The sequence below is a fragment of the Apteryx mantelli genome, chromosome 1 (assembly GCF_036417845.1).
Source record: "Apteryx mantelli isolate bAptMan1 chromosome 1, bAptMan1.hap1, whole genome shotgun sequence".
Lineage (NCBI taxonomy): Eukaryota > Metazoa > Chordata > Aves > Apterygiformes > Apterygidae > Apteryx > Apteryx mantelli.
This window is the reverse complement of record NC_089978.1, coordinates 656,576-683,656: the sequence shown is the minus strand read 5'-3', so window position 1 is coordinate 683,656 and position 27,081 is coordinate 656,576. Positions and strand designations below refer to the sequence as shown.

General features: G+C 53.6%; 3 protein-coding genes across 3 annotated transcripts; 1 reads left to right on the top strand and 2 right to left on the bottom strand.

Moving 5' to 3' along the window:
- Positions 1–1,943: 1,943 nt before the first annotated feature.
- Positions 1,944–2,858, bottom strand: LOC136990991 (olfactory receptor 52Z1P-like; the record flags this gene model as incomplete). The annotated part of the gene is made up of 1 exon (XM_067289466.1): positions 1,944–2,858. A coding segment is annotated over one exon (915 nt), but the record flags the coding sequence as incomplete, so codon positions are not given.
- Positions 2,859–14,524: 11,666 nt separating this feature from the next.
- On the bottom strand, positions 14,525–15,569 carry LOC136990990 (olfactory receptor 52Z1P-like). Its single transcript, XM_067289465.1, has 2 exons — positions 15,551–15,569; positions 14,525–15,474 (listed from the first exon to the last, which is right to left on the bottom strand). The coding sequence occupies exons 1-2, from the start codon at positions 15,567–15,569 to the stop codon at positions 14,525–14,527; spliced, it is 969 nt and encodes a 322-aa protein (XP_067145566.1).
- Positions 15,570–20,858: 5,289 nt separating this feature from the next.
- On the top strand, positions 20,859–21,815 carry LOC136990989 (olfactory receptor 52Z1P-like). The gene has a single exon (XM_067289464.1). The coding sequence runs from the start codon at positions 20,859–20,861 to the stop codon at positions 21,813–21,815; it is 957 nt and encodes a 318-aa protein (XP_067145565.1).
- The last annotated feature ends 5,266 nt before the right edge of the window (positions 21,816–27,081 follow it).

Here is a 27,081-nt window from a genome sequence, read left to right as displayed (position 1 = left end):
TTCGACACTGTCTCCCATAAGATCCCCACAGGGAAGCTCAGGAAGTGTGGGCTAGATGAGTGGAGAGTGAGGTGGCTTAAGAAGTGGCTGAATGGCAGAGCTCTGAGGGTTGTGTTCAGTGGTGCAGAGTCTAGTTGGAGGTCTGTAGCTTCAATCAGGTGGGGGGACATCAGTAGCTAAGTGCAAAGCAGCACAAGCCCCAAGGCCTGGACCGAGCAGTGAATGTGCCCTGCCCTGCACAAAACGCATGAAAGGGGGAACTGCAGTACAGCTGCTCAGCTCTAAGTGCACACAAAAATCAGGCGTTTGCAAGGAGCAGCCCTGGCACTGCCGACTGGCCCCACCAGCTTGTGCTACCCGAGCCCCATGGCTGACAACAGCAGGGAGAGTGAAAATCTTGGTGGGCAATGCAGCACCCCGGGAAGGCACCGCCCCTGTAACCGGCACACGGGCCCTTGTGCCACCTGCGCGGCAGCACGCTAGAGCCTGCACGAAAACAAGGGGTGGCGACAGCAATCACCTATGCTGCTTTATGGTGCATTAAATCAAGAATAGGCTTCAGTTCCTTAGAACACAAATGTCTTTCCTGACCAATAAATACAAAGCGTTTAAGACAAGAATGACAAAATAACTGTCCCGAGATAGGAAGTCCTTGCCATTAACAGCAGCAGCATCACTGATCAGCTACCCCTCAGCAAAGCTGCTGTTTAATAAAAGCCTACAGGCAGCGACACCTTTGAAAGCAACAACAATTTACCAGCCCTGATGGTACCAGCAGCTGAAGTCTCTGACCAGGGCACATTGACTACACAAACTCTGGACAGAATGATTGTCCTTGTTCTTTATTAGGATCTCTGGCAATATCGAGTTGTGAATCCATTCCGTAGGGAAAAATATTCTTGCCACAGTTCTTTGTAGCAGCCTCTATTCCACTGTCATTGCACAAACTAATTCTAGGGTGGCAAAAACATCCCTCAGCGATGAGGAGGTCGTGTTCTGGTGTCCTTCTAAGTGCTTCTCCTCTCCACAGTGCTGCTGGCTGTCACGTCCACGCTCTGAACTGGGAACCCTGGGCGCATCGTTCACTGTAAGCTCAGCCCCCGTCTAGTATGGCTGCTTTTGGCCAAGTCCATCTGGATCAGCTGCAATTCCCACCTCTAACTCACTTTCCCTGCAGTTGGAGACAGCGTGCTCTGGAGATGTGCACTGTGCTGCCAAGACTGCCCAGGCAGCAGCTTTCCAAGCCCAGGCAACATCCCAGCACTACTGATGGCAGCAGAGCACACCTGCAGCAGGCAGTGCTTCCAGGCACCAGTGTCTTGATGGGGCATAGATGGTCCAACACCATCCAGCTATTCATTTGGCTACTGCCAAGGGATCTGTGAAGTGTTTCTTGTGCTGTGAGAGGCGCAGACACATAGAACCTGCTACCAAAGGAGAGGCAGATGCTGGGAGAAAGCGGTGCATTTCCATATTGTCACAGACTCATGCAGTAATGCTGGAGGGTGCGATGGGACACGACGACAGAGCCAGAATCGCCTGGAAGAGCCAGGGCTGCAGACAGGAAACGTGCTGGCAGTGCAGACTGCAGGACGGGAGAGACACTTACCTCCTCGCCTGTGCATCAGGAGGGCTGTAGCTCACATTTCTCAGCAATCAGCACTCACCGAGGTTTTCCTTCTATGCCCCGTCTCCGGGTGTCTCATCCCCACCATGTAGATCCCTTGACAGCAATGAGAGGATTGGCATGGCTGATGCTTTCCCTTGTCCCCACAGGGCCTGGGTACAAGCACGTCACAGGCCTGCATGGAGACCTGGAGTCCCTCGGAAATGATGCACCCGAGCTTTGCCTCCAAACACTTTTGCAGGAGCAGCGTCTCTCTGCCTCGAACTAATGCACAAGCTCTGAGCAAGGCTCGGAAAAACCAGCCCCATTAAACAACTCAGTTTCTGCGGCTTCCCATCCAAGACAACATGGACATTACTGTCTCACGAATCTGCTTGTTGTTCACTCCATAAATGACGGGATTTAGCATGGGGGGAACCACTACGTAGAGACAGGCCAGCAGGATGTGGACGTGGCGGGGGATGCTGTGGCCACCAAAGCGGTGCATGAAAAAGGAAGAGAACGCTGGCGTGTAGAACAGGAAGATGATGCAGAGGTGGGAGGTGCAGGTGCTCATAGCCTTGCGACGGGCACCTGCGGAGGGCAGCTGGAAGACAGCCCTGAGAATCAGTCCATAAGACACAGCAATGAACACTACATCTATCCCTGCCGACAGCAGGACAACGGTTAAACCATACACAGCATTGACTTTTATGCTTGTGCAGGCCAGTCTGGCTATACCCACGTGCTCGCAGTACGAATGAGGGATAATGCGGTTTCTGCAGTAGGACAGCCTTAGAACCAGATGAATACCTGGGAGTACGATGCAGAAGCTTCTGACAACAGCTGCCAGCTCTATTCTCCATATGACTGAGTGGGTCAATAAAGTCACATATCTCAGGGGGTTGCAGATGGCAACATACCGATCAAAAGCCATGGCCACCAGAATTGCTGACTCTGCAACAAAAATAAAATGAATGAGAAATGCCTGAGCAATGCATGCACCAAAAGAAATGTCCCCCACTCTGAACCAGAAAATAGCTAACATCCTGGGCACTGTAGTGGTAGATAAGAGCAAGTCTGCTACAGTTAATGCAGAAAGGAAAAGGTACATAGGCTTGTGGAGGCTTTGTTCTCTCACTATGGTGAATAGCAAGACTAAGTTGCCTAGAAGGGCAAAAATATACATGGAGAAGAAGGGGAGAGAAATCCAGAGGTGAAACTTCTCCAGGCCTGGGATGCCAACAAGGAGGAATGTTCCTGGCCGGAAGGCTGTGTCATTGACGTCTGCCATAGGGGTCTTTGGTCTTCTACTTAGAAACACCTGAAAAATAAAGGACAGCACAAGAGAAAGCATAAATGCCAGCAGAGCTCAGCAGCATTGCCAGCTGGGGAAATCCTGTCTGAAGTCAATGCAAGTTTTAGCATTCATACCAGAAACTGCGTCACACTACAAAACATGAGGAGAGAGTGTGCAGAGCTGCACCCTGCACTGAGATCGCATGGCAACTTTTCTGCCCCTCGGTCCGCATTTTGAGGAGGCATGAGGAAGCTGAAAGCTGCTGAGCTAGTCACTGGTTTGTGGGGAGAAAACAAAAACCTAAGGCCGAGGTAACAGCAGACGCTGCTGGGCTCCATGTGAAGCCCAGTGCTCTGGGAAGGGAAGAGACGCAGCAACATCTGCTTGGAGTAGGCAAGAGGAAAAGCGGGAGGAAATTCAGAGAAAGCCCAGCTAGCAAGGTGGATGCTCACCAGTGCAGCAAAAGAAGGTCAAGGCAGCAAACACAAATTGAAAGGGGCGATTTACATTCAGCCCTAGGCAGAGGCTGCTTCTGGGTGCAGGCCACCCCGCGCCCACGGAGCAGAGGTCGTTCCCCCGTTCGAGCCAGGCTGGCGAAACACAGCAGCTCCTGCCGCTCGCGAGGGCAAGGCTGGGCTGCCGAGCTGGGAGCTGCACAACGGGCTTCTGCAGCACAGCCCTGGCTGTGATGACCATGCTCCGTGAGCTCTCCACCCTGCTGCCACATCTGCCTCCCCCACTACACCCAAACGCTCGTCCCTTACTCTGCTACACAGAGCAGCAGCGCCCCATTGCCTTGCAGCTTCGCAGCCCTCGCCTTTTGCAGAAGACAGCTCAGAGATTGCTGAGCCACAGCAACAAAAAGCAGCCCCAGCACTGAGGACTGCACACAGTGACTCACCAGGTCTGGCCTTAACCAGCGAGGAGGAGCTGCAGGCAGTGATCTTGGTGGAGCATTTACAGTGCTGCTGTCTCAGACCTCAGCGTATTTATGCTCTCTTGCTGCAAGTCCCAGAAGGATGCTTAGGGCCAACAGGGAGCTGCAGCTCTCTGGTCTGCTCTGAGGCGTCCAGATGCAGGTGATGAAATGTAAGTCTGAAAATGAGCAGTAGAGGCGCAGGAAGCAAATCCATCTGCCCAGGTGAGCAGGAGGGAGTGTGAAGAGGAGAAAGCTAGCAGAAAGTATAAATGATAATTTTGGAATGGTAACTCCTTCCCATGCAGATGAAAGGCAGCATCAAGCAGCAGCTTGCAGAATGTAGTGAGCCAGGCAAAGCGTGGAAGAAAAGACACAACACTTATGATTGCTTTCCCAACAGCAGCTATAGCTGTCTGCCTTGGAGTGAATACCTGGGCCTTGCCCAGCCGTCACACAGACGCCTGACACAGCCCATCCTGCAGGAGTCCGAATCAAAGCAGATGTGCAAACCCTAGGAACTTCTTACAAGTCGCACGCCACCTGCTATTGTGCAGCACGGGTGTAGTGCCTGTCAACACGCCTCAGTTAACAGTGTGCACCTCCAAGGATGCATTACCACTAGTCAGTCCTTACTAGCGTCATGTTCTTATCACATATACTCGGCAGAGTTCAGCTGTGAGAGTCTCAAGTACTGAAAGACTTTCCTGATGGGGAAGCAGATCTTCTCACCTGTGGCCTCAGCACCATCGAGAGCTTCACTGTAGCTGGTGCAGCTCTCATTGATGCATGCACACATTGAGTGGAGGAAAGACTCTTCTGTCCCCCCAGCTGCCTCTTGCCCTTGCACCTGGAGGCTCAGCAGTTTTCTGACGGACACCTTTCAGTCCAGTTTCTGGAAGAAAGGAATAAAGCTTGTTTGAAAGGGCACGCCAAGCAGGTGCCCCCACACGGAGCTAGTCCGATGCTCAGCAACCCTGCCTGACAGGACACATTCACATCAGTATGCAGTGAAACTCCCGTGAGGATCTCACAGTTCATGCTGGAGCTCTGCAGCACCTTTAGCCTTGCTGTCTATCACTTGTTTCTGCAGACGGGAAACTGGGACACAGAACAAAGGTGTGATTTGCCTCCTGCATTGCTTCTGCCTTCATACATTGCTCCTCTCCAGCCTTGCAGAGGCAGAAGGTGTGTATGTGGGTGTCTGGGAGTGAGAATTAACTACAGCAAATATTTTCATAGCATACCAAAATGGAAAAGTTTTACATAAAATTCCACGTACGCGACTCACAGTAAATCTGAAAGCCCTTCTCATTTGCCAGGTGCAGACAAAGGGCAACAGCTACCCAGAAGTTGCATAAGCAGGCATTCCCTCCTTGAAACTGCCTCAGCCCTTTTCTGGAGGCTGTTGAGCTCCCACCTGCTCATTTCTGAAGCGTGAGCTCCCTGCCTGGGGGAGAGCCCAGCTGCTGCTCAGCCCCATTTTCCACACGGCAGAACCAGTCACCGCTCCGGGATCTCCCCATGGCTGATGGGGATGAGCATGGAGGACGGGTGCTAGCAGTGGGGTTTGGCCACCAAGACGTGGACATGGCAAGGGTTGCCACAGCCAAAGCAGTGAGCCCAGAAGGAGACTTCTCTGCAGCTGGACAGAAGGTTCTGCACACCACTATCACAGAATCACAGAATCACAGAATGGTTGAGGTTGGAAGGGACCTCTGCAGATCATCTAGTCCAACACCCCTGCTCAAGCAGGCTCACCTAGAGCACGTTCCACAAGATCACGTCCAGGCAGATTTTGAATATCTGCAGAGAAGGAGACTCCACAACCTCTCTGGGCAACCTGCTCCAGTGCTCTGTCACCCTCACAGTGAAGAAGTTTTTTCTCATGTTCACATGGAACTGTCTGTGTTTCAGTTTGTGCCCGTTGCCTCGCGTCCTGTCGCTCAGCACCACTGAAAAGAGTCTGGCTCCATCCTCTTGACACCCTCCCTTAAGACACTTGTACACATTGATAAGATCTCCTCTCAGTCTTCTCTTCTCCAAGCTAAACAGGCCCAGCTCTCTCAGCCTTTCCTCATAAGAGAGATGCTCCAGTCCCCTAATCATCTTTGTAGCCCTTCGCTGGACTCACCCCAGTAGTGACACATCCATCTTGCACTGGGGAGCCCAGAACTGCACACACCATTCCAGATGTGGCCTCAGCAGGGCTGAGTAGAAGGGGAGAATCACCTCCCCCGACCTGCTGGCAACACTCTTCCTGAGGCACCCCAGCATACCATTGGCCTTCTTGGCCACAAGGCCACATTGCTGCCTCATGCTTAACTGGGTGTCCACCAGCACTCCCAGGGCCTTCTCCACAGAGCTGCTTTCCAGCAGCTCAACCCCCAACCTCTACTGCTGCATGGGGTTATTCCTCTCCAGGTGCAGGACCCTGCACTTGCCTTTGTTGAACTTCAGCAGGTTCCTCTCCACCCACCTCTCCAGCCTCTCCACGTCTCTCTGAATGGCAGCACAGCCCTCTGGGGTATCAGCCACTCCTCCCACTTTGGTATCATCAGCAGACTTGCTGAGGGTGCACTCTGTCCCTTCCTCCAGGTCATTGATGAAGGAGTTGAACAAGACTGGACCCAGTCCTGACCCCTGGGGGACACCGCTAGCTACAGGCCTCCAACTAGACTCTGCGCCACTGAGCACAACCCTCAGAGCTCTGCCATTCAGCCACTTCTCAAGCCACCTCACTCTCCACTCATCTAGCCCACACTTCCTGAGCTTCCCTGTGGGGATGTTATGGGAGACAGTGTCGAAAGCCTTGCTGCAGTCAAGGTAGACAACATCCACTGCTCTCCCCTCATCTACCCAGCCAGCCATTCCATCCCAGAAGGCTATCAATCAGCTTGGTTCAGCATGATTTCCCCTTGGTGAAGCCATGCTGACTACTCCTGATCACCTTCTTGTCCTACACATGCTTGCAGATGGCCTCCACGATGAGCTGCTGCATCACCTTTCCAGGGATGGAGGTGAGGCTGACTGGCCTCTAGTTTCCCAGGTCCTCCTTCTTGCCCATTGGCTTTCTTCCAGTCTTCAGGCACCGCTCCTCTTCTCCATGACCTTGCCAAGATGAGGCAGAGTGGCCTAGCAATAACATGCGCCAGCTCCCTCAGCACTCCTGGGTGCATCCCATCGGGGCCCATGGATTTGTGGGTGTCAAGTTTGCCTAAATGATCTCTAACTCCATCCTCCTCAAACAAGGGAAAGTCTTCCTTTCTCCAGACTTTCTCTCTTGCCTCCAGGGTCTGGGATTCCTGAGCGCTGGCCTCAGCAGTAAAGACTGAAGCAAAGGCGGCATTCAGTAACTCTGCCTTCTCTGCATCCTTCGTCACCACGGCACCCACCCCATTCAGCAATGGGCCCGCCTTTTCCCTACTCTTCCTCTTTCTACTGAGGTATTTGAAGAAGCCCTTCTTGTTGTCCTTGACATCCCTTGCCACATTGCATTCCAAACGGGCCTTAGCCTTCCTCGTCGCATCCCTGCACACTCTGACAACGTTCCTATATTCCTCCCAAGTGGCCTGTCCCCCTTTCCACTTTCTCTATACTTCCTTCTTCTGGTTAAGATTTGCCAAGATCTCCTTGCTCATCCACGCAGCTCTCCTGCCCCCTTTGCTTGACTTCCTACTCATAGGGATGAAATGATCTTGAGCTTGGAAGAAGTGATGCTTGAATATTAACCAGCTCTCTTGGACTCCCCTTCCGTCTTAGGACTCCCTAACCCTTGGGAGTCCTCCAAGGAGGTCCCTGAAGACGCCAAAGTTTGCTCTCCTGAACTCCAGGGTTGCCATCCTACTTAGTGCCCTGCCTCCTCCTCGCAGCATCCTGAACTCCACCATCTCATGGTCACTGCAGCCAAGGCTGCCCCCGACCTTCACATCTCCAACCACTCCTTCTTTGTTTGTTACTACGAGGTCCAGCAGCACACCTCTCCTCCTTGGCTCCTCCAACACCTGTGTCAAGAAGTTGTCACCAATGCTCTGCAGGAACCTCCGGGACTCTTTGAGCCTAGCTGTGCTGTCTCTCCAGCAGATATCAGGGTGCTTCAAGTCCCTCATGAGAACCAGGGCCTGGGATCATGAGGCTACTTCCAGTTGTCTGGAGAAGGCCTCAGCGACTTCCTCTTCCTGATCAGCTGGCCTGTAGTAAACACCCACAACACGGTCACCCATGCTAGCCCGCCCTTGAATCCTTACCCACAAGCTCTCCACTCGCTCTTCATCCACCCCTAGGCACAGCTCCATACATTCCAGTTGCTCTCTCACACAGAGAGCAATTCCTCCACCTCACCTTCCTGGCCTGTCTTTCCTAAAAAGCATGTAGCCATCCATGACAGCACTCCAGTCATGTGAGCTATCCCAGGTGGTCTCTGTAATGGCAATAAGATCATGGCCCTGCGACCACACACAGATCTCTAGTTCTTCCTGTTTGTTCCCCATGCTGCGTGCATTGGTGTACAGGCATTTCAGAGAGGTGATCGAGCATGCAGGTTTCCCAGGAGGGATGCAAGAGAATCCTCCATAGCCACATCCCACACACACTTCCCTGGCTGCATGCACCTGCTGGAGGCATCCCGACTTGAGCCGTGCTTTGCCAACTACCCTGTCACTATAACTCTCCCCTTCCCCCATCTTTCCTACTTTAAAGCTCTCCTTACCAGCTTGGCCAACCTGTTGGCAAAGACACATGTGCCCTGCTTAGTGAGGCGGATCCCATCTCTCCCCAGCAGCTGTCGCTCTTCAAGCAGGGTCCCATGTTCGTAGAAACCAAAACCCTGTTGCCAACACCAGCGGCGAAACCGTTGTTAACTTGGAAAGTCCGTCTCCTCCTCCTCCTCCCATCCATCCCCCTCACTGGCAGAATAGAGGAGAAAGAGGCAGTGGCCATCCCCATCCTGGGCCTTGCCCACCACCTGGGGGCCCCAGCACGAGCTGGGCTCTGTCCCCTGCACCCTTCAGCTCACGGCCCTGCCCAACCCCGAGACCAGCAGCCTGGCTGTGCAGTTGACGCTGGCCTCTCTTGCTCCCGGGCAAAGGGTGGAGGACGTGGGACGAGGCCCTTCTGGCCTCTGCTTGCTCCTTTCCTTCCCTGCGTGTGTTGGCCCCACGTGTGGGTGGAAGAGCTCCCTGCCTGGGCAATAAGCAGGGGCTGTCGGGGAGGAAAGAGGGGTGGCAAGAGCAGCCCTGAATGTCTACTGCCAGCCTGTCCAGAAGGGCCAGCCCACTTTGCAAAAGGACTTTGGAAATCGTGAAGCCACACGTTCAAAACACCACTCCGGACATTGACAAAATCCTCTTTGGACACGTTTCCAAGGTTGTCCTCGACATGTTGGAAACACCGGCAAAAGAGGAGGGCTCGCGGCTGGTTTCTAGTGCAAGGAAAAGCCTGAGGCACAAGAGAGCCACCTCACGCCCCCGGGGGGAAGGCCCCAGCCGTCAAGAAGAAAAAGGGTGGGGGCACCACTAGGCAGCCTGACCCGGCCAAAGGAAGAAGAAAGAGTGACAAGGCAGGCCGGACGCTGCAAAGGGGAACAGAAAGCCCTGAGGAAGAGGGCCCGGACACCGCCAGCACAGGAAACCTTTTGGAAAAGGGAGGGCTTTTGTCCATGGCAGCTCAGAAGAAGGGAGCAAATGGAAGCTGGAGCTGTTCCAAGTGTCCCCAGCACACACCAGGATGGAGAAGAGCCTGGTTAGTGAGGGGCCTCCACTTTTGGCTCCTGCAGCCTCTGCGCCTCAGGACTTTGCCCCAGCTGGCAACAGGGAAGATCACCAAGACCCGAGCAACACTCTGCTGCACCTTTGCTGCCAGACTGGAAAAGCCGACGGGCCCCACCTTGCTGGCGGTGCAGCCGTGGGCCTCACGAGTGACCCACTGGTCACTATCTCCAGCCAGCTGGACGTCACGCTGGGGCCTGACTGATAAGCCAGAGCAAAAAAGAAATAAATGGACCTTACAACCCAATGAAGGCCTCTGTGTGCACCTGTGTGCTTTAACCATCCCCACACACAGGCACACGCAAACACACACACACACACACACACACACACACACTCATGGTTTTCCCATGGACACTGCAGGCAGCAAAGCTGAAACTCTGTCTGATGACTCTCTATTTTCAACACTAAGCTACAGGGGGAGCCATGGGGCTCAGCATCATTCTCTCTCCAGGTGGCCTGTCTGGTGCTTCTCAGTGTTCCTCTGGCACTACATGATCCTCCGACATGCAGGCAGAGGCCCGCTGAAAGGGGTCTGATGAAAGGGGCAGGGTCTAACAAGCAATCAAATTTCACCTTTGCATTGCCCTGGTTCTCCCAGAAAGTGCAAAGGGGCATCGCCACGAGCTCATTCCTGCGGGCTCTCCAGGCCTCCCGCACTTTCTCTGCATCTTGCTGGCAAGAGCAACTCGGCTCTTTTTGCAAGGCCCAAGTCCTCTCCGGAGCAGCAGCACAGGCAGCATCCCCTCCCTCACCAGCAAAGCCCTCTCTGACTTGCAGAAGTGGCTCCCAAAGCCGTGGGGAGGCCCCCTCTCTCCCCTGCCCTGCAGCCCATGGGGGCAGGCACCTCCTGCCCCGGGGCCACGCAGGGGAAATGCAGCGGGTGGCCGTGACCTGGGAGCTCTTGGGCACATGAAGTCTAGGGAGAAGGTGAGGACAGGCCGCGTGGATCCCCAGAGAGCAGCAGCAGCTCCCTCCTGGCCCTGCGGCAGGGCTTTGCCGTGTGGCGGCCGCCAGGGAGCAGCTCAGCCAGGCGTGTTGGGTGGGGAAGCCGCTCTGACCTGTTAGTGGAGAGAGCAGCTGCCCACCCAGGCACACGAGCTCCCCAGACATTGCCCCACAAAGCACCAGCTCCAGCGTCCCCACGCGGCGCCAGAGACCCCAGCAGCGGCCAGGCAAGGGGACGCTGGGGCTGGCAGAAAGACAACACTGCACAGCGGGACAACAGCCACCGAGACACCGGCTCAGGAATGGCGCTGTCGGCTGAGATGGAAGGGACGCTGAGATGGGCAGCGGCAGCACTGGCACAGCCGTGTGCTGGCAACACCATGGTTTCAAGGACATCTTCACAGTCCCAGTTCCTGGAAGCAAGAGAGAAAGTCTGGAGAAAGGAAGACTTTCCCTTGGTTGAGGAGGATGGGGTTAGAGATCATTTAGGCAAACTTGACACCCACAAATCCATGGGCCCCGGTGGGATGCACCCGGGAGTGCTGAGGGAGCTGGCGCATGTTATTGCTAGGCCACTCTGCCTCATCTTGGCAAGGTCATGGAGAAGGGGTGAGGTGACTGGAGAAAAGCCTATGTCACCCCAGTCTTCCAAAAGGGCAAGAAGGAGGACCTGGGAAACTAGAGGCCAGTCAGCCTCACCTCCATCCCTGGAAAGGTGATGCAGCAGCTCATCGTGGAGGCCATCTGCAAGCATGTGGAGGAAAAGAAGGTGATCAGGAGTAGTCAGCATGGCTTCACCAAGGGGAAAATCATGCTGAACCAAGCTGATAGCCTTCTCTGATGGAATGGCTGGCTGGGTAGATGAGGGGAGAGCAGTGGATGTTGTCTACCTTGACTGCAGCAAGGCTTTCGACACTGTCTCCCATAAGATCCCCACAGGGAAGCTCAGGAAGTGTGGGCTAGATGAGTGGAGAGTGAGGTGGCTTGAGAAGTGGCTGAATGGCAGAGCTCCAAGGGTTGTGCTCAGCGGCACAGAGTCTAGTTGGAGGCCTGTAGCTAGCAGTGTCCCCCAGAGGTCAGGACTGGGTCCAGCCCTCTTCAACTTCTTCATCAATGACCTGGAGGAAGGGACAGAGTGCACCCTCAGCAAGTTTGCTGATGATACCAAAGTGGGAGGAGTGGCCGATACCCCAGAGGGCTGTGCTGCCATTCAGAGGGACCTGGAGAGGCTGGAGAGGTGGGTGGAGAGGAACCTGCTGAAGTTCAACAAAGGCAAGTGCAGGGTCCTGCACCTGGGCAGGAATAACCCCATGCAGCAGTAGAGGTTGGGGGCTGACCTGCTGGAAAGCAGCTCTGAGGAGAAGGACCTGGGAGTGCTGGTGGACACCAAGTTGAGCATGAGGCAGCAATGTGATCTTGTGGCCAAGAAAGCCAATGGTATGCTGGGGTGCCTCAGGAAGAGTGTTGCCAGCAGGTTGAGGGAGGTGATTCTTCTCCTCTCCTCAGCCCTGCTGAGGCCACATTCAGAGTACTGCGTCCAGTTCTGGGCTCCGCAGTGCAAGAGGGATGTGGAACTACTGGAGCAAGTCCAGCGAAGGGCTACAAAGATGATTAGGGGACTGGAACATCTCTCTTATGAGGAAAGGCTGAGAGAGCTGGGCCTTTTTAGCCTGGAGAAGAGAAGACTGAGAGGAGATCTTATCAATGTGTACAAGTATCTGAAGGGAGGGTGTCAAGAGGATGGAGCCAGACTCTTTTCAGTGGTGCCCACCAACAGGACGTAAGGCAATGGGCACAAACTGAAACTCAGGAAGTTTCATGTGAACATGAGAAAAAACTACTTCACTGTGAGGGTGACAGAGCACTGGACCAGGTTGCCCAGAGAGGTTGTGGAGTCTCCTTCTCTGGAGATTTTCAAAACCCACCTGGACACCATCCTGTACAATGTGCTCTAGGTGACCCTGCTTGAGCATGGGCATTGGACTAGATGATCTGCAGAGGTCCCTTCCAACCTCAACCACTCTGTGATTCTGTGAAAACCAGGATCACCACAGGCAGCACGTTATGTTCACAGTGAAGAATACTCATCTAACACCATGCCAGACAAGTAGGGCAAAAATGACCTGGGAGTTGTTTAAGAGCAGCGCTCGGAAAGGCGCCTAACAGATCCCGCACTTCGGAAGCAGAAGCCCGACCTAGAAACTTGCGGGCTGAAAGCAGCTAAGTGCAAAGCAGCACAAGCCCCAAGGCCTGGACCAAGCAGTGAATGTGCCCTGCCCTGCACAAAACGCATGAAAGGGGGAACTGCAGTACAGCTGCTCAGCTCTAAGTGCACACAAAAATCAGGCGTTTGCAAGGAGCAGCCCTGGCACTGCCGACTGGCCCCACCAGCTTGCGCTACTCAAGCCCCACAGCTGACAACAGCAGGGAGAGTGAAAATGTTGGTGGGCAATGCAGCACCCCGGGAAGGCACCGCCCCTGTAACCGGCACACGGGCCCTTGTGCCACCAGCGCGGCAGCACGCTAGAGCCTGCACGAAAACAAGGGGTGGCGACAGCAATCACCTATGCTGCTTTATGGTGCATTAAATCAAGAATAGGCTTCAGTTCCTTAGAATACAAATGTCTTTCCTGACCAGTAAATACAGAGGGTTTAAGAGAAGAATGACAAAATAACTGTCCCAAGATGGGATGTCCTTGCCATTAACAGCAGCAGCATCACTGATCAGCTACCCCTCAGCAAAGCTGCTGTTTAATAAAAGCCTGCAGGCAGCGACACCTTTAAAGGCAACAACAATTTACCAGCCCCGACGATACCAGCAGCTGAAGTCTCTGACCAGGGCACATTGACTACACAAACTCTGGACAGAATGATTGTCCTTGTTCTTTATTAGGGTCTCTGGCAATACCGAGTTGTGAATCCATTCCATCGGGAAAAATGCTCTTGCCACAGTTCTTTGTAGCAGCCTCTATTCCACTGTCATTGCACAAACTAATTCTAGGGTGGCAAAAACATCCCTCAGCGATGAGGAGGTCGTGTTCTGGTGTCCTTCTAACTGCTTCTCCTCTCCACAGTGCTGCTGGCTGTCACGTCCATGCTCTGAACTGGGAACCTGGGCGCATCGTTCACTGTAAGCTCAGCCCCCGTCTAGCGTGGCTGCTTTTTGCCAAGTCCGTCTGGATCAGCTGTAGTTCCCACCTGTAACTTGCTTTCCCTGCAGTTGGAGACAGCGTGCTCTGGAGATGTGCACTGTGCTGCCAAGACTGCCCAGGCAGCAGCTTTCCAAGCCCAGGCAACATCCCAGCACTACTGATGGCAGCAGAGCACACCTGCAGCAGGCAGTGCTTCCAGGCACCAGTGTCTCGCCTGGGCATAGATGGTCCAACACCATCCAGCCATTCATTTGGCTACTGCCAAGGGATCTGTGAAGTGTTTCTTGTGCTGTGAGAGGTGCAGACACAGAGAACCTGCTACCAAAGGTGAGGGAGATGCTGGGAGAAAGCGGTGCATTTCCATATTGTCACAGACTCATGCAGTAATGCTGGAGGGTGCGATGGGACACGACGACAGAGCCAGAATCACCTGGAAGAGCCAGGGCTGCAGACAGGAAATGTGCTGGCAGTGCAGACTGCAGGACGGGAGAGACACTTACCTCCTCGCCTGTGCATCAGGAGGGCTGTAGCTCACATTTCTCAGCAATCTGCACTCACCGAGGTTTTCCTTCTATGCCCCCCTCTCTGGGTGTCTCATCCCTGCCATGCAGATCCCTTGACAGCAATGAGAGGATTGGCATGGCTGATGCTTTCCCTTGTCCCCACAGGGCGTGGGCACAAGCGCATCACAGGCCTGCATGGAGACCTGGAGTCCCTTGGAAATGATGCACCCGAGCTTTGCCTCCAAACCCTTTTGCAGGAGCAGCATCTCTCTCTGCCTCGAACAAAGGCACAAGCTCTGAGCAAGGCAAAGAAACACCAGCCCCAATAAACAACTCAGTTTCTCCGGCTTCCCATCCAAGACAACATGGACATTACTGTCTCACGAATCTGCTTGCTGTTTACTCCATAAATGACGGGATTTAGCATGGGGGGAACCACTACGTAGAGACAGGCCAGCAGGATGTGGACGTGGCGGGGGATGCTGTGGCCACCAAACCGATGTGTGAAAAAGGAGAAGAACGCCGGCGTGTAGAACAGGAAGATGATGCAGAGGTGGGAGCCGCAGGTGCTCATAGCTTTGCGACGGGCACCTGCAGAGGGCAGCTGGAAGACAGCCCTGAGAATCAGTCCATAAGACACAGCAATGAACACTACATCTATCCCTGCCGACAGCAGGGCAACTGTTAAACCATACACAACATTGACTTTTATGCTTGTGCAGGCCAGTCTGGCTACACCCATGTGCTCGCAGTACGAATGAGGGATAACGCGGTTTTTGCAGTAGGACAGCCTTAGAACCAGATGAATACCTGGGAGGACCATGCAGAGGCTTCTGACAACAGCTGCCAGCTCTATTCTCCATATGACTGAGTGGGTCAATAAAGTCACATATCTCAGGGGGTTGCAGATGGCAACATACCGATCAAAGGCCATGGCCACCAGAATTGCTGACTCTGCAACAAAAATAAAATGAATGAGAAATGCCTGAGCAATGCATGCGCCAAGAGAGATATCCCTCACTCTGAACCAGAAAATAGCTAACATCCTGGGCACTGTAGTGGTAGATAAGAGCAAGTCTGCTAGTGTTAATGCAGAAAGGAAAAGGTACATAGGCTTGTGGAGGCTTTGTTCTCTCACTATGGTAAATAGCAAGACTAAGTTGCCTAGAAGGGCAAAAATATACATGGAGAAGAAGGGGAGAGAAATCCAGAGGTGAAACTTCTCCAGGCCTGGGATGCCAACAAGGAGGAATGTTCCTGGCCGGAAGGCTGTGTCATTGACGTCTGCCATAGGGGTCTTTGGTCTTCTACTTAGAAACACCTGAAAAATAAAGGACAGCACAAGAGAAAGCATAAATGCCAGCAGAGCTCAGCAGCATTGCCAGCTGGGGAAATCCTGTCTGAAGTCAATGCAAGTTTTAGCATTCATACCAGAAACTCCGTCAGGCTGCAAAACATGAGGAGAGAGTGTGCAGAGCTGCACCCTGCACTGAGATCACACGGCAACTTTTCTGCCCCTCGGTCCGCATTTTGAGGAGGCATGAGGAAGCTGAAAGCTGCTGAGCTAGTCACTGGTTTGTGGGGAGAAAAACAAAAACCTAAGGCCGAGGTAACAGCAGACGCTGCTGGGCTCCATGTGAAACCCAGTGCTCTGGGAAGGGAAGAGACACAGCAACATCCGCTTGGATTAGGCAAGAGGAAAAGCGGGAGGAAATTCAGAGAAAGCCCAGCTAGCAAGGTGGATGCTCACCAGTGCAGCAAAAGAAGGTCAAGGCAGCAAACACAAATTGAAAGGGGCGATTTACATTCAGCCCTAGGCAGGGGCTGCTTCTGGGTGCAGGCCACCCCGCACCCACGGAGCAGAGGTTATTCCCCCGTTCGAGCCAGGCTGGTGAAACACGGCAGCTCTTGCCGCTCGCGAGGGCAAGGCTGGGCTGCCGAGCTGGGAGCTGCACAACGGGCTCCTGCAGCACAGCCCTGGCTGTGATGACCATGCTCTGTGCGCTCTCCACCCTGCTGCCACATCTGCCTCCCCCATCACACCCAAACGCTCGTCCCTTACTCTGCTACACAGAGCAGCAGTGCCCCATTGCCTTGTGGCTTCGCAGCCCTCGCCTTTTGCAGAAGACGGCTCAGAGATCGCTGTGACACAGCAACAAAAAGCAGCCCCAGCACTGAGGACTGCACACAGTGACTCACCAGGTCTGGCCTTAAGCGGCGAGGAGGAGCTGCAGGCAGTGATCTTGGTGGCGCATTTGCAGTGCTGCTGTCTCAGACCTCAGCGTATTTATGCTCTCTTGCTGCAAGTCCCAGAAGGATGCTTAGGGCCAACAGGGAGCTGCAGCTCTCTGGTCTGCTCTGAGGCGTCCAGATGCAGGTGATGAAATGTAAGTCTGAAAATGAGCAGTAGAGGCGCAGGAAGCAAATCCATCTGCCCAGGTGAGCAGGAGGGAGTGTGAAGAGGAGAAAGCTAGCAGAAAGTATAAATGATAATTTTGGAATGGTAACTCCTTCCCATGCAGATGAAAGGCAGCATCAAGCAGCAGCTTGCAGAATGTAGTGAGCCAGGCAAAGCGTGGAAGAAAAGACACAACACTTATGATTGCTTTCACAACATCAGCTCTAGCTGTCTGCCTTGGAGTGAATACCTGGGCCTTGCCCAGCCGTCACACAGACGCCTGACACAGCCCATCCTGCAGGAGTCCGAATCAAAGTGGATGTGCAAACCCTAGGAACTTCTTACAAGTCGCACGCCACCTGCTATTGTGCAGCATGGGTGTAGTGCCTGTCAACACGCCTCAGTTAACAGCGTGCACCTCCAAGGATGCATTACCACTAGTCAATCCTAACTAGCGTCATGTTCTTATCACATATACTCGGCAGAGTTCAGCTGTGAGAGTCTCAAGTATTGAAAGACTTTCCTGATGGGGAAGCAGGTCTTCTCACCTGTGGCCTCAGCACCATCGAGAGCTTCACTGTAGCTGCTGCAGCTCTCATTGATGCATGCACACATTGAGTGGAGAAAAGACTCTTCTGTCCCCCCAGCTGCCTCTTGCCCTTGCACCTGGAGGCTCAGCAGTTTTCTGACGGACACCTTTCAGTCCAGTTTCTGGAAGAAAGGAATAAAGCTTGTTTCAAAGGGCACGCCAAGCAGGTGCCCCCCACACGGAGCTAGTCCGATGCTCAGCAACCCTGCCTGACAGGACACATTCCCGTCAGTATGCAGTGAAATTCCCGCGAGGATCTCACAGTTCATGCTGGAGCTCTGCAGCACCTTTAGCCTTGCTGTCTCTCATTTGCTTCTGCAGAGGGGAAACTGGGGCACACAACAAAGGTGTGATTTGCCTCCTGCGTTGCTTCTGCCTTCATACCTTGCTCCTCTCCAGCCTTGCAGAGGCAGAAGGTGTGTATGTGGGTGTCTGGGAGTGAGAGAGGGTGAAGCCCATGCACACAGAAGACACTTTTGGCATGAAGTCTGCACCCAGCTGTGCTGAGGGGCTGTAGAAATATCTCTGCTATGAGAAAATCCATAGAGAAAGTGTCGTGGCATGCAGTCAGCATGTGAAGTGCTACCTCAGGTTGTGCAGAATTAACTGCAGCAAATATTCTCGTGGCATACCGAAATGGCAAAGAATTACATGGACTTACACATACGTGACTCTCAGTAAATCTGAAAGCCCTTCTCATTTGCCAGGTGCAGACAAAGGGCAACAGCTACCCAGAAGTTGCATAAGCAGGCATTCCCTCCTTGAAACTGCCTCAGCCCTTTTCTGGAAGCTGTTGAGCTCCCACCTGCTCATTTCTGAAGCGTGAGCTCCCTGCCTGGGGAAGAGCCCAGCTACTGCTCAGCCCCATTTTCCACATGGCAGAACCAGTCACCGCTCTGGGATCTCCCCATGGCTGATGGGGATGAGCATGGAGGACGGGTGCCAGCAGTGGGGTTTGTCCACCAAGACGTGGACATGGCAAGGGTTGCCGCAGCCAAAGCAGTGAGCAAAGACAGCAAGATGCACCAGCACGTGGAGCGCGGGATGGCCTTTTGGTCATGACAATGAAATTGAGGAAGAAGATCTGGCTCACACAAGCACAGAAAGAGACTTCTCTGGAGCTGGACAGAAGGTTCTGCACACCTTGCGCACCACTATCAGACCTGCCCCAGAGGAGCATGCACGGCGTCCAGCAGCCCATCCCCATGCAGGGACCGCGTGCCTTTTCCTGGCACCCTCTAGACACCAGGCCCTCGGTCCAAGCACCAATTCCTGCACTCAGGCCGTGCAGCACCAAGTGCAGCGATAGGGTTAAAAACGAGGCTACAAATGCAGAAAGAGCCAAAGCCCTTGGTGAAGCCCCCACAGGAGCTCCTAAAGGAGCTCTGCAGAGAAGGCCCTGGGAGTGCTGCTGGACACCAAGTTAAGCATGAGGCAGCAATGTGCCCTTGTGGCCAAGAAGGCCAATGGTATGCTGGGGTGCCTCAGGAAGAGTGTTGCCAGCAGGTCGAGGAAGGTGATCCTGCCCCTCAGCCCTGCTGAGGCCACATCTGGAGTACTGCATCCAGTTCTGGGCTCCCCAGTACAAGAGGGACGTGGCACTACTGGAGTGAGTCCAGCAAAGGGCTACAAAGATGATTAGGGGACTGGAGCATCTCTCTTATGAGGAAAGGCTGTGAGAGCTGGGCCTGTTTAGCCTGGAGAAGAGGAGGCTGAGAGGGGATCTTATCAATGTGTACAAGTATCTTCAGGGAGGGTGTCAAGAGGATGGAGCCAGACTCTTTTCAGTGGTGCCCAGTGACAGGACGTGAGCCAACAGCCACAAACCGAAACACAGGAAGTTCCATCTGAATATGAGAAAAAACTTCTTCACAGTGAGGGTGACTGAGCACCGGACCAGGCTGCATAAACAAGAGGAAAAGTGTCTCTCAGCAGGCACAGTGAGCATGGAGCAAGGAGAGGCCAGTTTGGCAGGCTCTGGGCTCTGTGTGAACGCTTGCCAACAGCAGTGCGTCCGGAGCAGCACCAAGGCCCTCGAGATGTCCGTGCTATTGTCCGGGTGGCAAGGAGCAGTGTCCTGTCAGGCAGGGTTGCTGAGCATCGGACTAGCTCCGTGTGGGGGGCACCTGCTTGGCGTGCCCTTTGAAACAAGCTTTATTCCTTTCTTCCAGAAACTGGACTGAAAGCTGTCCGTCAGAAAACTGCTGAGCCTCCAGGCGCAAGGGCAAGAGGCAGCTGGGGGAACAGAAGAGTCTTTTCTCCACTCAGTGTGTGCATGCATCAGTGAGAGCTGCAGCAGCTACAGTGAAGCTCTCGATGGTGCTGAGGCCACAGGTGAGAAGACCTGCTTCCCCATCAGGAAAGTCTTTCAATACTTGAGACTCTCACAGCTGAACTCTGCCGAGTATATGTGATAAGAACGTGACGCTAGTTAGGACTGACTAGTGGTAATGCATCCTTGGAGGTGCACACTGTTAACTGAGGCGTGTTGACAGGCACTACAGCGATGCTGCACAATAGCAGGTGGCGTGCGACTTGTAAGAAGTTCCTAGGGTTTGCACATCCACTTTGATTCGGACTCCTGCAGGATGGGCTGTGTCAGGCGTCTGTGTGACGGCTGGGCAAGGCCCAGGTATTCACTCCAAGGCAGACAGCTAGAGCTGATGTGAGGAAAGCAATCATAAGTGTTGTGTCTTTTCTTCCACGCTTTGCCTGGCTCACTACATTCTGCAAGCTGCTGCTTGATGCTGCCTTTCATCTGCATGGGAAGGAGTTACCATTCCAAAATTATCATTTATACTTTCTGCTAGCTTTCTCCTCTTCACACTCCCTCCTGCTCACCTGGGCAGATGGATTTGCTTCCTGCGCCTCTACTGCTCATTTTCAGACTTACATTTCATCACCTGCATCTGGACGCCTCAGAGCAGACCAGAGAGCTGCAGCTCCCTGTTGGCCCTAAGCATCCTTCTGGGACTTGCAGCAAGAGAGCATAAATACGCTGAGGTCTGAGACAGCAGCACTGCAAATGCTCCACCAAGATCACTGCCTGCAGCTCCTCCTCGCCGCATAAGGCCAGACCTGGTGAGTCACTGTGTGCAGTCCTCAGTGCTGGGGCTGCTTTTTGTTGCTGTGTCACGGCGATCTCTGAGCCGTCTTCTGCAAAAGGCGAGGGCTGCGAAGCCGCAAGGCAATGGGGCACTGCTGCTCTGTGTAGCAGAGTAAGGGACGAGCTTTTGGGTGTGATGGGGGAGGCAGATGTGGCAGCAGGGTGGAGAGCTCACGGAGCGTGGTCATCACAGCCAGGGCTGTGCTGCAGAAGCCCGTTGTGCAGCTCCCAGCTCAGCAGCCCAGCCTTGCCCTCGCGAGCGGCAGGAGCTGCCGTGTTTCGCCAGCCTGGCTCGAACGGGGGAACGACCTCTGCTCCGTGGGCACGGGGTGGCCTGCACCCAGAAGCAGCCTCTGCCTAGGGCTGAATGTAAATCGCCCCTTTCAATTTGTGTTTGCTGCCTTGACCTTCTTTTGCTGCACTGATGAGCATCCACCTTGCTAGCTGGGCTTTCTCTGAATTTCCTCCCACTTTTCCTCTTGCCTAATCCAAGGAAATGCTGCTGCATCTTTTCCCTTCCCAGAGTACTGTCCTTTATTTTTCAGGTGTTTCTAAGTAGAAGACCAAAGACCCCTATGGCAGACGTCAATCACACAGCCTTCCGGCCAGGAACATTCCTCCTTGTTGGCATCCCAGGCCTGGAGAAGTTTCACCTCTGGATTTCTCTCCCCTTCTTCTCCATGTATATTTTTGCCCTTCTAGGCAACTTAGTCTTGCTATTTACCATAGTGAGAGAACAAAGCCTCCACAAGCCTATGTACCTTTTCCTTTCTGCATTAACTGTAGCAGACTTGCTCTTATCTACCACTACAGTGCCCAGGATGTTAGCTATTTTCTGGTTCAGAGTGGGGGACATTTCTTTTGGTGCATGCCTTGCTCAGATGTTTTTCATCCATTTTATTTTTTTTACAGAGTCAGGAATTCTGGTGGCCATGGCCTTTGATCGGTATGTTGCCATCTGCAACCCCCTGAGATATGTGACTTTATTGACCCACTCAGTCATATGGAGAATAGAGCTGGCAGCTGTTGTCAGAGGCTTCTCAATTGTCCTCCCAGCTCTTTTTCTGCTTCTAAGGCTGTCTTACTGCAGAAACCGCGTTATCCCTCATTCGTACTGTGAGCACATGGGTGTAGCCAGACTGGCCTGCACAAGCATAAAAGTCAATGTTGTGTATGGTTTAACAGTTGCCCTGCTCTCTGTGGGGATAGATGTAGTGTTCATTGCTGTGTCTTATGGACTGATTCTCAGGGCTGTCTTCCAGCTGCCCTCCGCAGGTGCCCGTCGCAAAGCTATGAGCACCTGCGGCTCCCACCTCTGCATCATCCTCCTGTTCTACGTGCCAATGTTCTTCTCCTTTCTCACGCACCGCTTTGGTGGCCACAGCATCCCGCGCCACGTCCACATCCTGCTGGCCTGTCTCTACGTAGTGGTTCACCCCATGCTAAATCCCGTCATTTATGGAGTGAACAACAAGCAGATTCATGGGACAGTAATGTCCATGTTGTCTTGGATGGGAAGCCAGAGAAACTGAGTTGTTTATTGGGGCTGGTGTTTCTTTGCCTTGCTCAGAGCTTGTGCATTTGTTCCAGGCAGAGAGAGACGCTGCTCCTGCAAAAGGGTTTGGAGGCAAAGCTCGGGTGCAGCATTTCCGAGGGTCTCCATGTCTCCAGGCCTGTTTCCTGCTTTTACCCAGGGAAGTGTTGGACCATCTATGCCCTGGTCAGACACTGGTGCCTGGAAGCACTGCCTGCTGCAGGTGTGCTCTGCTTGCCATCAGTAGCACTGGGATGTTGCCTGGGCTTGGAAAGCTGCTGCCTGGGCAGTCTTGGCAGCACAGTGCACATCTCCAGAGCATGCTATCTCTAACTGCAGGGAAAGCGAGTTAGAGGTGGGAATTGCAGCTCATCCAGATGGACTTGGCCAAAAGCAGTCACGCTAGACGGGGGCTGAGCTTAGAGTGAACGATGCGCCCAGGGTTCCCAGTTCAGATTGTGGACGTGACAGCCAGCAGCACTGTGTAGAGGAGAAGCAGTTAGAAGGACACCAGAACACGACCTCCTCATCGCTGAGGGATGTTTTTGCCACCCTAGAATTAGTTTGTGCAATGACAGTGGAATAGAGGCTGCTACAAAGAACTGTGGCAAGAATGTATTTCCCGATGGAGTGGACTCACAACTCGGTATTGCCAGAGACCCTAATAAAGAACAAGGACAATCATTCTGTCCAGAGTTGGTGTAGTCAATGTGCCCTGGTCAGAGACTTCAGCTGCTGGTATCATCGGGGCTGGTAAATTGTTGTTGCCTTTAAAGGTGTCGCTGCCTGCAGGCTTTTATTAAACAGCAGCTTTGCTGAGGGGTAGCTGATCAGTGATGATGCTGCTGTTAATGGCAAGGACTTCCTATCTCGGGACAGTTATTTTGTCATTCTTCTCTTAAACGCTTTGTATTTATTGGTCAGGAAAGACATTTGTGTTCTAAGGAACTGAAGCCTATTCTTGATTTAACACACCGTAAAGCAGCATAGGTGATTGCTGTCACCACCCCTTGTTTTCGTGCAGGCTCTAGCGTGCTGCCGCGCCGGTGGCACAAGGGCCCGTGTGCCGGTTACAGGGGCGGTGCCTTCCCGGGGTGCTGCATTGCCCACCAACATTTTCACTCTCCCTGCTGTTGTCAGCTGTGGGGCTCGGGTAGCGCAAGCTGGCGGGGCCAGTCGGCAGTGCCAGGGCTGCTCCTTGCAAACGCCTGATTTTTGTGTGCACTTAGAGCTGAGCAGCTGTACTGCAGTTCCCCCTTTCATGCGTTTTGTGCAGGGCAGGGCACATTCACTGCTCGGTCCAGGCCTTGGGGCTTGTGCTGCTTTGCACTTAGCTGCTTTCAGCCCGCAAGTTTCTAGGTCGGGCTTCTGCTTCCGAAGTGGGTGATCTGTTAGGAGCCTTTCCAAGTGCTGCTCTTAAAAAACTCCCAGGTCATTTTTGCCCTACTTGTCTGGCACAGTGTTAGATGAGTATTCTTCACTTTGAACATAACGTGCTGCCTGTGGTGATTCTGGTTTTCACAGTGCATTTCACAGAATCACAGAATGGTTGAGGTTGGAAGGGACCTCTGCAGATCATCTAGTCCAACCCCCTGCTCAAGCATGGTCACCTAGAGCACGTTGCACAGGATCACGTCCAGGCAGGTTTTGAAAATCTCCAGGGAAGGAGACTCCACAACCTCTCTGGGCAACCTGGTCCAGTGCTCTGTCACCCTCACAGTGAAGAAGTTTTTCCTCATATTCAGATGGAACTGTCTGTGTTTCATTTTGCGCCCGTTGCATCGCATCCTGTCACTGGGCACCACTGAAAAGAGTCGGGCTCCGTCCTCTTGATACCCTCCCTGAAGATACTTGTACACGTTAATAATATCTCCTCTCAGTCTTCTCTTCTCCAGGCTAAAAAGGCCCAGCTCTCTCAGCCTTTCCTCATAAGAGAGATGCTCCAGTCCCCTAATCATCTTCATAGCCCTCCGCTGGACTCACTCCAGTTGTGCCATGTCTCTCTTGTACTGGGGAGCCCTGAATTGCACACACTACTCCAGATGTGGCCTCAGCAGGGCTGAGGAGAGGGGCAGGATCACCTCCCTCCACCTGCTGGCAAAACTCTTCCTGATGCACCCCAGGAGACCATTGGCCTTCTTGGCCACAAGGCCACATTGCTGCCTCATGCTTAACTTGGTGTCCACCAGCACTCCCAGGTCCTTCTCCACAGAGCTGCTTTCCAGCAGGTCAGCCCCCAACCTCCACTGCTGCATGGGGTTATTCCTGCCCAGGTGCAGGACCCTGCACTTACCTTTGTTGAACTTGAGCAGGTTCCTTTCCGCCCACCTCTCCAGCCTCTCCAGGTCTCTCTGAATGGCAGCACAGCCTTCTGGGGTATCAGCTTCTCCTCCCAGTTTTGGATCCTCAACAAACTTGCTGAGGGTGCACTCTGTCCCTTCATCCAGGTCACTAATGGAGAAGCTGGACAAGAGTGTACCCACTCCTGACCCCCGGGGACCACCGCTAGCTACAGGCCTCCAACTAGACTCTGCACCACTGAGCACAACCCTCGGAGCTCTGCCATTCAGCCACTTCTCAAGCCACCTCACTCTCCACTCATCTAAACCACACTTCCTGAGCTTGTCTGTAGGGATGTTATGGGAGACAGTGTCGAAAGCCTTGCTGCAGTCAAGGTAGACAACATCCACTGCTCTTCCCTCATCTACCCAGCCAGCCATTCCATCCCAGAAGGCTATCAATCAGCTTGGTTCAGCATGATTTCCCCTTGGTGAAGCCATGCTGACTACTCCTGATCACCTTCTTGTCCTACACATGCTTGCAGATGGCCTCCACGATGAGCTGCTGCATCACCTTTCGAGGGATGGAGGTGAGGCTGACTGGCCTCTAGTTTCCCGGGTCCTCCTTCTTGCCCTTTTGGAAGACTCAAGTGACATTGGCTTTCTTCCAGGCCTCAGGCACCTCTCCTCTTCTCCATGACCTTGCCAAGATGAGGCAGAGTGGCCTAGCAATAACATGCGCCAGCTCCCTCAGCACTCCCAGGTGCATCCCATCGGGGCCCATGGATTTGTGGGTGTCAAGTTTGCCTAAATGATCTCTAACCCCATCCTCCTCAAACAAGGGAAAGTCTTCCTTTCTCCAGACTTTCTCTCTTGCCTCCAGGGTCTGGGATCCTGAGGGCTGGCCTCAGCAGTAAAGACTGAAGCAAAGGCGGCATTCAGTAACTCTGCCTTCTCTGCATCCTTCGTCACCACGGCACCCACCCCATTCAGCAATGGGCCCACATTTTCCCTCGGCTTCCTTTACCTACTGAGGTATTTGAAGAAGCCCTTCTTGTTGTCCTTGACATCCCTTGCCACATTGCATTCCAAATGGGCCTTAGCCTTCCTCGTCGCATCCCTGCACACTCTGACAACGTTCATATATTCCTCCCAAGTGGCCTGTCCCCCTTTCCAAATTCTGTATACTTCCTCCTTCTGGTTGAGTTTTACCAGGAGCTCCTTGCTCATCCATGCAGCTCTCCTGCCCCCTTTGCTTGACTTACTACTCATAGGGATGCACCGCTCTTGAGCCTGGAGGAAGTGATGCTTGAATATTAACCAGCTCTCTTAGACCCCCCTTCCTTCTAGGGCTCAAACCCATGGGAGTCCTCCAAGGAGGTCCCTGAAGACGCCAGAGTTTGCTCTCCTGAACTCCAGGGTTGCCATCCTACTTAGTGCCCTGCCTCCTCCTCGCAGCATCCTGAACTCCACCATCTCATGGTCACTGCAGCCAAGGCTGCCCCCGACCTTCACATCTCCAACCACTCCTTCTTTGTTTGTTACTACGAGGTCCAGCAGCACACCTCTCCTCCTTGGCTCCTCCAACACCTGTGTCAAGAAGTTGTCACCAATGCTCTGCAGGAACCTCCGGGACTCTTTGAGCCTAGCTGTGCTGTCTCTCCAGCAGATATCAGGGTGCTTCAAGTCTCCCGTGAGAACCAGGGCCTGGGATCGTGAGGCTACTTCCAGTTGTCTGGAGAAGGCCTCAGCGACTTCCTCTTCCTGATCAGCTGGCCTGTAGTAAACACCCACAACAGCGTCACCCATGCTAGCCCGCCCTTGAATCCTTACCCACAAGCTCTCCACTCGCTCTTCATCCACCCCTAGGCACAGCTCCATACATTCCAGTTGCTCTCTCACACAGAGAGCAATTCCTCCACCTCACCTTCCTGGCCTGTCTTTCCTAAAAAGCACGTAGCCATCCATGACAGCACTCCAGTCATGTGAGCTATCCCACCAGGTCTCTGTAACTGCAACGAGATCATGGCCCTGCAACCACACACAGATCTCTAGTTCTTCCTGTTTATTCCCCATGCTGCATGCACTGGTGTACAGGCATTTCAGAGAGGTGATCGAGCATGCAGGTTTCCCAGGAGGGATGCAAGAGGATCCTCCATAGCCACATCCCACACGCACTTTCCTGGCTGCATGCACCTGCTGGAGGCATCCCGACTTGAGCCGTGCTTTGCCAACTACCCTGTCACTATAACTCTCCCCTTCCCCCATCTTTCCTAATTTAAAGCTCTCCTTACCAGGTTGGAGCAGCCAAGCAAAGGCTGCCTTTCCGCCAGGTCCCCAGCACCTCATGCCACAACATGGGCAAAAGGGGCTGCGCCCAGCAGGCTCCAAGTACCAGCCCCACGGCTCCAGCAGCCCGTACCCTCCATCACCCACCAGCCTCCCTCCACATCCCTGCCCTCCACACCTTCTCTCCTGCTGTGCTGAGACCCTCTCTTCTGCACCCTTGCTCCAAAGGGCCAGCACAGCCTGGATGGAGGGCTCCCCAGCCCCGAGGAAGCCGAGGTGCCTTCTGGCGAGGAACACCCTGAGATGGGTCTTTCTCAGAGAGGTTGTGGAGTCTCCTCTGCAGATATTCAAAACCTGCCTGGACGCGATGCTGTACAACGTGCTCTAGGTTACCCTGGTTGAGCAGGGGGTTGGACTAGATGATCTGCAGAGGTCCCTTCCAACCTCAACTATTCTGTGATTCTGTGAAATGCACTGTGAAAACCAGGATCACCACAGGAAGCACGTTATGTTCACAGTGAAGAATACTCATCTAACACCATGCCAGACAAGTAGGGCAAAAATGACCTGGGAGTCTTTTAAGAGCGGCGCTCGGAAAGGCTCCTAACAGATCACCCACTTTAGAAGCAGAAGCCCGACCTAGAAACTTGCATGCTAAAAGCAGCTAAGTGCAAAGCAGCACAAGCCCCAAGGCCT